This window comes from Drosophila novamexicana, unplaced genomic scaffold (assembly GCF_003285875.2).
Source record: "Drosophila novamexicana strain 15010-1031.04,08,12 unplaced genomic scaffold, DnovRS2.1 tig00000974-arrow-arrow-pilon, whole genome shotgun sequence".
NCBI classification, from domain to species: domain Eukaryota; kingdom Metazoa; phylum Arthropoda; class Insecta; order Diptera; family Drosophilidae; genus Drosophila; species Drosophila novamexicana.
The window spans coordinates 1418842-1428822 of NW_020824834.1; the positions used below are offsets into that span (position 1 = coordinate 1418842).

Sequence of the window (9981 nt, forward strand, 5' to 3'; positions counted from 1 at the left end):
GTGCAGTTACCATGTGAACCACGCGTTGTTTTATATTAAAGTGAAAAGTGCGAAATGACATCCTCCAGCGCTGTGGAAGACGAACGGCTAACCGACTCGGATTTATCCGATGATGAAGGTATTTATTAACATTAACACTTTACGCTAGTATTCACTTCGATTATCCCGCACAGAGCACAAGGTGGAGGTACAGCAGGAGGAGATTCGTCCGCCAACGCCGCGGCCAACATATACAGATGAGGATCTCAATCAATTGCTTGAGGCTATACAGCGCATGACCACGCTGTACTCGCTAAATCAACAGGATTGGCATGAAGAATCGCTGGACAATATACGCCGCTGGCTGCTCGAGGTCAATGAACCCCTGCTGACCATTTTCTATGCCGAGAATACACTCACCGCTTGTCTGGGCTTTCCTACCCAGCCGGTGGATGACATAAGCTACTTTTTTCGCGGCGAGCCCAACGAGATATTCACCGTTGATGGCTTCCACGACGAGATTCACTTTGGCACCATACACAGCGATGTCGATGGCTGTTGGATGCGTCTGCTCGAGCGCTTCTATGCGCCCATCTTTCGCAACTACAAAGATTGGAACCAGACGGTGCGCGCCCGCTTCTGCGCCAGCCTCGACAAGCTGTTGGCCTTTCTGTTCGCCATGAACTCCAAGATTGGCGGCATAACGGCCCTCTATGTGCCATTTGTGCTGCATCAGATTGGCGGCGAGCAAATCGTCTGCGACAGGCCGCTCTTCAATAGCCTGGAAAGCATTGCCGTCTACTGGACAACCCAGATACGCACCGTGATAGGCGATCGCACTTTGATGGCAGCCAACGAGTTGGCCACAATGAATGATGAGTACGAGTTCTGGCTGTACCGCTGTGAGTACAATATTTATTTCGTTTTTATATATATACGTATATTCTATTGGCGGGTATACCCCGGGCCTTGCCCGTGGTACGTATAAAATAAAATTCACAAATTTATATGCCACCTATGTCTATATAGGATATTTGAGGGTACCATTTTCACATGAATTTTGGCCAAAAATAGTGTTACCAGATTTTGATGCAGAATTACTCTAGAGGCCAATCCATAAACAAAAAGTCAAACCTTTTGAAAATCGGATGCGATTTGACCGAGTTATGGGGGTGGGAAATTTCAACCTATGTCTATATAGGATATTTGAGGGTATCATTTTACATGAATTTTGGCCAAAAATAGTGTTACCAGATTTTGATGCAGAATTGATAATGAGGCCAATCCATGAACAAAAAGCCAAACCTTTTGAAAATCGGATGAGATTTGACCGAGTTATGGGGGTGGCAAATTTCAACCTATGTCTATATAGGATATTTGAGGGTACCATTTTTACATGAATTTTGGCCAAAAATAGTGTTACCAGATTTTGATGCAGAATTACTCTAGAGGCCAATCCATGAACAAAAAGCCAAACCTTTTGAAAATCGGATGATTTTTGAGCGAGTTATGGGGGTGGGAAATTTCAACCTATGTCTATATAGGATATTTGAGGGTATCATTTTTACATGAATTTTGGCCAAAAATAGTGTTACCAGATTTTGATGCAGAATTGATAATGAGGTCAATCCATGATCAAAGAGCTAAGCCCCGTGTAAATCGGATGATTTTTGAGCGAGTTACAGGGGTGGGAAATTTTAACCTATGTCTATATAGGATATTTGAGGGTACCATTTTCACATGAATTTTGACCAAAAATAGTGTTACCAGATTTTGATGCAGAATTACTCTAGAGGCCAATCCATGAACAAAAAGTCAAACCTTTTGAAAATCGGATGCGATTTGACCGAGTTATGGGGGTGGGAAATTTCAACCTATGTCTATATAGGATATTTGAGGGTATCATTTTTACATGAATTTTGGCCAAAAATAGTGTCACTAGATTTTGATGCAGAATTACTCTAGAGGCCAATCCATGAACAAAAAGCCAAACCTTTTGAAAATCGGATGATTTTTGAGCGAGTTATGGGGGTGGGAAATTTCAACCTATGTCTATATAGGATATTTGAGGGTACCATTTTCACATGAATTTTGGCCAAAAATAGTGTTACCAGATTTTGATGCAGAATTACTCTAGAGGCCAATCCATAAACAAAAAGTCAAACCTTTTGAAAATCGGATGAGATTTGACCGAGTTATGGGGGTGGCAAATTTCAACCTATATCTATATAGGATATTTGAGGGTACCATTTTCACATGAATTTTGACCAAAAATAGTGTTACCAGACTCTAGAGGCCAATCCATGAACAAAAAGCCAAACCTTTTGAAAATCGGATGAGATTTGACCGAGTTATGGGGGTGGGAAATTTCAACCTATGTCTATATAGGATATTTGAGGGTATCATTTTTACATGAATTTTTACCAAAAATAGTGTTACCAGATTTTGATGCAGAATTACTCTAGAGGCCAATCCATGAACAAAAAGTCAAACCTTTTGAAAATCGGATGCGATTTGACCGAGTTATGGGGGTGGGAAATTTCAACCTATGTCTATATAGGATATTTGAGGGTATCATTTTTACATGAATTTTGGCCAAAAATAGTGTTACCAGATTTTGATGCAGAATTGATAATGAGGCCAATCCATGATCAAAGAGCCAAACCTTTTGTAAATCGGATGAGATTTGACCGAGTTATGGGGGTGGGAAATTTCAACCTATGTCTATATAGGATATTTGAGGGTATCATTTTTACATGAATTTTGGCCAAAAATAGTGTTACCAGATTTTGATGCAGAATTACTCTAGAGGCCAAATCATGAACAAAAAGACAAACCACGTGAAAATCGGATGCGATTTGACCGAGTTATAGGTGTGGGAAATTTTGATCTTTGTCTATATACGATAATTGATACCATGTTAAAATGAATTTGGATCAAAAAATATGTTTCCAGATTTAGATGCAAAATTGATCTATAGGTTAAACCATAAACAAAAAGTCAACCCTGATGTAATTCGGTTTAGTTTTGATCGAGTTATGGGGGTGGGAAATTTTGATCTATGTCTGTGTATGTATATATGCATTTATGTATATTGATGCATGCATGTGTGTATGCATGTATATTTATATGCTCAAATAAACAAACATGCATACATACATGCATAATGTATGCTGCTGCTGCTGATGAAATCCGTCTAACTTGTTTTCCCTTGCAGTGGAGGTGCTGCAGGGCTTGAATTCGCAGCTGGAACAGTTCGATGTGCAGCGCATCCTTAAGGTGTTGCGCCAGTGGCAATCTGTGCACATGCCCCAAATCGAGGAGCTGCTGGAGGCCGCCAAGCTGGAGCAGGACTTGGCCATGTCGAATATAAAATATCTGCATTTGCTTGTGGAGCCTTGCGCCAAAATTGATGAGTCCGCGTCGCCGGCGACCGTGTCGCAATTGTTGCCGCATATCATTCACCTGCTGCGCTTCATTTGGCTGAACTCGGAACACTACCGGAGCCCAGATCGCATCACCATACTCTTTCGGAATCTAAGTAATCAGATCATAAAGTACTGCACGGCGCAGATAGATCTCAATAATATATTGGCCGGTCAGCCTCGCTTGGGCATCAAGCTGTGCGATCTGTCGCTGGACTGTTGCCTGGCCTACAAGGAGCACACGTGCCGGCTGCAGGAGAACTGCGGCTGGCAACTGGACCTGGGCATCATATTCAATCATGTGCATGCTTTTATGGAGCGTCTCGGCGATCTGAAGGACATATGCGAGGCGATGATTGTATTTGGACGCCTCGACGAGCAGGAGACCCAAACGCAGACCCAATTCGGCGGCACCAGCGGCGAGGAGCTGGAGAAGATTGCGGTCAGCGTGCAGCAACAATTTCTCGAGACGCTGCAACAATTGCGCAGCTGCAAGACGCAGCAGCTCATGTTAAATGTGCATCGCGGCGAATGGTACGACCAGATGGCCAGCTATCGGCGGGGGGTGCAGCGCCTGGAGGAGACGCAGCAGCGTCTCATTGCGAACGTGTTTCAGCGCGTGTGCAACGTGGAGGAGGCACTGGAGGCGCTAAACGTACTGCTCTACTTCTCGTACCATGCCACGCTACGCAAATGCTATCTCCGCCAGGTGGGCCACGTGTGGCAGCTGTTCGGTGAGGACATGGACGAGACAACGCGCCAGCTGCTGCAGCTGCGTCGCCAGCAGCACGAGTCCTGGCTGCCGCGCCACGTCTCCCACGCCCTGGCCTATCGCATCAATCTGGAGCGCTTGACCTGGCTGCACAGTCGCCTGGCCGCAAGCAGCGCCGCGTGGCTGCCGCCTGTGCCGGAGGCGAGCGCCGTGCTCGCCAAGTTCGAGCTGCTGCGCACGGAGTTCGAGCGGCAGATGCGTCTTTCCTACGAGAACTGGCAGCAGCTGTATGCCGACTGCGGGCCCAATCTTTGCCAGAAACTGGAGCGTTATCTGCTGATGCGCAGCAGGCAGCCGCAGGCCTTGCTCCAATGCAACATGGACGCGAGCGCGTTGCACGTCTGCCTGGAGGCCGAGCACTTTGAGCGCCTGGCCTTTGCGGTTCCTCTGGCCATGCGCAGGCTATACGAGCGCCATGAGACGCTGCGCCTGGTGTGGTACAGCGTGCTGCACTTGTGCCTGGACTACAATCGCCTGCTGAACTCGTTGACGGCGCGGGAGCGCAAGCTGTTTCGCCCACTGATCCAGGCCCTCGATCGCCAGCTGGCGCCGGGCATCTACAAGCTAACCTATGGTGCCATTGTGGAGCCGGGCGACGGTTACGCCCAGTGGCTGGAGGATTGTGTGCAGCAGCTGGAGCAGCTGCGTCAGATTATCCAGATCTACAAGCGCGCCAATCAACAGATTGTCAGAATTTGCGAGCGCATCTGCGACACGTCCATGTTGCGCCTGAACTTTGTTGGCGCCGTGGAGATCTCCGCCTTCGAGCAGCAGCTCAGCAGCTGCCTGAGTTGCGGCAACAGTGCGTTGCGCAAGTACTACAACACCATTGTCGAGCTTTTGCTGGCCGTGTCCCTAGAGTTCGACGAGGTTAAAGACGAGGTGGGTAGGTCTCTTGTTACCCAAGATGATCAATAATCCATCCCATTTAATGCTTGCAGCTGGCGAGCGACTGGCATCGATATGTGAATGTCCTGGACGATATGCTGGCCAGCTCTTTTGTCAGCTGCGCGCGCAGCTCCCTGGAATTGCTGCTGGCTGCGCTGCACTGCGATGAGGACATGGCGCCTGCGCCCATTTTAGTTATGGAATCCGACGTCAAGGACTCTCGGATTGTGCTCACGCCCGACATGCCGACAATTGGCGCCGTGCTGCGCGGCACAGTCGATCGCGTCCAGAGCCTGGTGGATCAGTTTCCACGGCTGGGCTACAAGTTGAAGTTGCCGAAGGCGCAGCGACGTCCGAATTTTGCAAGAGAGTTTCGTGAGGATGCCGAATGCTCGGAGCTGGTGCGCCGCATTGAGGCAGAGATTGCCCGGCAGCTGGAGCAGATGGACTTGTATGTGAGCCATTGGCAGCAGCATTATGCGCTCTGGGAGCTGACGGAGGAGGCATTTACCCAGCGAGTGCTGGCCAGCGCGAAGACTGCGGGTGTCTTCGAGGGCGGCATCGAGCACTACAGCTCGCTGGCCGATGACATTACTTTCGTGGATGCCATTGCCCATGTGCACTTTGTGCTCATCAATCAGAATCCCATCAAGAGCACCCTCCTGGACTGGATCGAGAAGTGGCAGGCACTGAACATTAAGATTCTGCTGGATCATGCAACGGCACTAATTCAATGTACGTATGTATACCTATATATACCTTTATTTTATTGTATTGACTGATTGACTGAATGATTGATTACATTTGTTGACTGACTGACTGATTGACTTTATTCAGAGTATGTAAATGCACATGTTTACCATACATATATATTCAAGTGATTGCGTTGACTGATTGACTGAATGACTGATTGACTGATTGATTAATTATGTTGACTGATGTGCATATGTGTACCTATATATATGTTTAATTTATTGCGTTGACTGATTGATTAATTATGTTGATTGATTCAGTGTTTTGACAAACTGACTGATTGATTACTTATGTTGACTGATTGACTGATTAATGAACAGCGCGCAGTTTAAATTGTGTAAGCTAGGAAGTCGTTATCCTTTGTGATGTAGGTGAACACCAGAGCAAGGATTTGGAAAACTCCACCTGCATGGGTGAAAAATTGGTGGAAAACGAGAGTCATACATTGTTGTGTGCTCTGTAAATGTCAAGTCGTGCGCCTGAGCTGCTTAGGTAACGCAGCGTCGAACTAACAATACAAAATCGCCGGCTCAAATCCAGCAACTATTTGCAATTTTTTTATTTAAGGAATCTTTTTGGTTCTTTAACGAAAATCTCTTATTGGAGTCGTGTTTTAAGTTCTTTGGAAAATCGACACACTTTTTTTGGAATGCAAGGTTAAGCTATTGTACATTTTTATGTGCTCTCTCGTACAGCCGTCTATCGCTATATGGAACGCAATGAGCGCAAAGTGATGCGGGTGCCACGCACGCACAGTGAAACGATTCTGGCCAACCAGCTGTTCGAGCGCCTGGTGAAGGCCTTGCCCCTGAAACAGTCGACGTTCACGCCCATGCTGGAGCTGTTCGTCCTGTTGCACAAGTATCGGGTTACACTGGCGGAAGAAACGCGTCAACAGATCGTCGAACTGGAGCCAAACTGGCTGCGCTATATCCAAACCCTTAGAGATGCTGACGAAATGCTTGACAACGAGGGGGATGAGTATAAGATAATGCTAACACAGCAAGCGGACAAGTTCAAGTTGATCTTGCGGGAATTTCATGAGGATTTTTTCTCAAAAATGCCCAAAAAATAATATTACAAACACCCAGAATACTTCACACACATAAAAGAGACAGAAGGAGGGAGGAGATTAAAATGAGTAATTAAGCATAAAGTAAAATCAGATAAAAACGAATTTCTAAAATCGTTAAATTGTGCCATGCGAATTATAAAGGAGGTGGATAAACTGGCTGGTAAATTTTGCTAGGAGGTTAAGTTGATAAAACGGAAGTTGAGTTTAGTTGTAAACTTAAGCTTAAAACGGCTGTTAAAGTTGCCTGCCTATAAAGCACGTTGATAAACTGGATGGTAAATTATGCCAGGGGGCTTAAATTATACACATTTAAACTTTAGTTGGAGCATGAGAAACCGACTGTTAAAATTTACAGTAAAATTTAAAGCAGATGGATAAACTGGATGCTAACTTGTGCCAGGCGGTTCAAGTAATAAAACTTTTAAACTTATATTGGAGCATGAGCAACCGGCTGTCAAAGTTCCCTGATAAAATATAAAGCAGGTAGATAAACTGGCTTTTAAACTTTAATTGGCGCCTGACAAACCGGATGTTAAAGTTGCCTGATAACATATAAAAAAGGATTGAATAAACTGGCTGGTAAATTTTGCCAGGCGGTTAAGTTGACAAAAATGAACAAGCGACTGTCAAAGCTCCCTGATAGAATATAAAGCAGGTAGATAAACTGGCTTTTAAACTTTAATTGGCGCATGACAAACTGGATGTTAAAGTTGCCTGGTAAAATATAAAGCAGTTGAATAAACTGGCTGTTAAATTTTGCCAGGCTGTTGAATTAACAGAACTTGACAAACTAATGTTGATTTGAATTGCTACCTTGAGAGGCACATGAGCAGCCGGCTGTTAATGTTTCCCAGCGAAATGAACGTAAATGCATTTTGATTACCCAAATAATGAGAATCGAAGCCAAATGTTGTTACTCATTATTTGTTATGTTATTTTTTGGTCTGATAAAACTCACTCATGGACTTCTAATATGGCATTTTGTTGTGACTTTTGCCCTGATTTGTTTGTGCAAGAAAATTGCTGGCATGTTATCAGCTTGATGGATTGGCTCTGGCCTAGGCTAATGGGCGCTTAATGATGTGGGCCCCGTCAGTTATGAACTGGGCTGTCGGCTATTCACTCGCACTGCTCGCCTGCTGGACTCTTGGGGTCGGCGGCAGCCACATACTGGGCGTGTTTGTGGGCGTACATCGGTCGCAGCTGCTCGTCCATTTGGCGGTGGCCCGTGTGCTCCTTCAGCGTGGTCACCAGCTGACCCTGGTCACCACATTGCCACTGGAGGATGAGTATGACTGGCTGGCTGCGAACATTACACACTTTCTGGTGCCGTGGGAGTTGCCGAAGGAGCAGCAGCTGCTGCTCGAGCCCAATTTTGTGAGTCGCCTGCAATGGACGCTCGCCCGCCTGGAGCTCTCCGGTCAGCTGCTGGAACAGCCTGCTTGGTTGCAGTTTATGCATGCCACGCCCACAACGCCTTATGAACTGCTGCTGCTCGGCTACCATTTCAATGATCATCTGCTGGGCGTGGCAGCACATTTCGGCTGTCCCGTGGCCATAATAAGTACACAGCAGCCTATTGGCTTTGTCCACAGCCTGCTGGGCAATCCCGAGGAACGTTCGTATGTGCCCCAACCTTATGACAGTCAGCAAAGAACTGGACTCGCCGGCTGCATTTTTGGCCTATGGGAGAAGTTATCGGAGCTGCTCGCCAGGCGCGTCATGCAAAGGATTTACAGGTGAGCTCGACTGACTCAGGTTCTGAGCTCTGAAAATATATTCAAGAGATTTGCTATGCATAGATAGAATGTTTCTACCAAGAAATAGAAAAATCAACTGATATAAGCCATGCAGAACCAGTTTATTTCAAGTTGTCAATGAAATCGATAAATATCGATAATTATCGATTCAGACTTAATTCATTACGGTTACTCGGTTACCTCACTCTTATTTGATATGCATAATTCCTGGACTTATATAACAGGATTTTATACAGTTCGGATAAGGAACAAATAAGTTATTTCAGAAAGAAACTGCCTACAGGGTAGTTTCCAGTCGCGCTGCTGCCTTAAATTCAAATAATCTCCTTGTTTATTTGACTAACTCACCGATCAATGCCCTTCCAGCGCCCACTTTCCCCCGCCCCGCTATCCCACCTTTGAGGCAATGCGTCGTCGCGTGGTTCTCGCTCTGAACAACCATCATATGATCAGCGAGGGTCCCATTGGGCCGCTGCTGCCCGGCATGCTGGACATTGGCGGTATTGTGGTGGAACAGACGACCAGAGCAATGGACCTGGAAGCTGACAGGCCCTTCATTCTCTTTAGCCTGGGCACGCGTTTCAGCTGGCGCACCTCGCCTGCGCACGTGGAGCACAGCATTGTGGAGTCGTTTGCTCAGCTGCCGGACTATGATATCTACTGGACATACGATGGAGCACATGCCAGCGAGATTAGCTCGGCACATCCGCACATCAAGCTTGCCAGGTGGTGGCCACAGGCGCAGCTGCTGGCTCAACCACACGCCCGGCTCTTCATTACGCACGGCGGCAAGGGCAGCCTCAGCGAGGCGCTCTACCATGGCGTTCCTCTGCTGGGCCTGCCTCTGCTCGGAGATCAGCGTCCGAATCTGCAAAAAATGCAGGCCAAGGGCTGGGGCCTGACCCTGCAGCTGGCCAATGTCACCCAAGCGGAGCTGCTGGGCGCCATCAAAAGGCTGCTCTTTGAGGACAGCTTCAGGCAGAGCATACGCAGAAAGTCCCAGCTCTATAGGGATCGTCCTCTGAATGCCAGCGCGCTGACTGCCTACTGGCTGGAGTATGTGATCAGGCATAAAGGAGCTCAGCACCTGGCTGGCAACGCCCGCCAGCTGAACTTCTGGCAACGCCAACTGCTCGACGTTCGGATCGTCGTCTATGGCAGCCTGGGTTTGCTGGGCGCGGCGGCCCTTTGGCTGAACAGACGCCTGGATCGGGCCATAGAGTAGACACATCTGCGATCGCTGACTAGCTGTATCGTTTAATCGTAATTAATATATAGATTATTTATAATATATAAGTTTAGAGCTGAAGCTTAAACGCGAAACTTAAG

General features: G+C 46.9%; 2 protein-coding genes across 2 annotated transcripts; both read left to right on the forward strand.

The window, feature by feature from the left end:
- The first annotated feature begins 54 nt into the window (after positions 1 to 54).
- LOC115765558 (dynein heavy chain 2, axonemal) lies at positions 55 to 6892 on the forward strand. Its single transcript, XM_030709195.1, has 5 exons — positions 55 to 118; positions 174 to 881; positions 3197 to 5058; positions 5118 to 5799; positions 6513 to 6892. The coding sequence occupies exons 1-5, from the start codon at positions 55 to 57 to the stop codon at positions 6890 to 6892; spliced, it is 3696 nt and encodes a 1231-aa protein (XP_030565055.1).
- A 1098-nt stretch (positions 6893 to 7990) lies between these two features.
- Positions 7991 to 9877, forward strand: LOC115765459 (UDP-glucuronosyltransferase 1-6). The gene is made up of 2 exons (XM_030709023.1): positions 7991 to 8631; positions 9019 to 9877. The coding sequence occupies exons 1-2, from the start codon at positions 7991 to 7993 to the stop codon at positions 9875 to 9877; spliced, it is 1500 nt and encodes a 499-aa protein (XP_030564883.1).
- The last annotated feature ends 104 nt before the right edge of the window (positions 9878 to 9981 follow it).

Excerpts from the sequence above, each read along its gene's own strand:
- LOC115765558 (XM_030709195.1), top strand. The coding sequence starts at position 55 with ATGACATCCTCCAGCGCTGTGGAAGACGAACGGCTAACCGACTCGGAT. Across the intron at positions 882-3,196 it reads CGAGTTCTGGCTGTACCGCT|TGGAGGTGCTGCAGGGCTTG; the intron begins GTGAGTACAATA and ends TTTCCCTTGCAG. Across the intron at positions 5,059-5,117 it reads TCGACGAGGTTAAAGACGAG|CTGGCGAGCGACTGGCATCG; the intron begins GTGGGTAGGTCT and ends TAATGCTTGCAG.
- LOC115765459 (XM_030709023.1), top strand. The coding sequence starts at position 7,991 with ATGAACTGGGCTGTCGGCTATTCACTCGCACTGCTCGCCTGCTGGACT. Across the intron at positions 8,632-9,018 it reads GTCATGCAAAGGATTTACAG|CGCCCACTTTCCCCCGCCCC; the intron begins GTGAGCTCGACT and ends ATGCCCTTCCAG.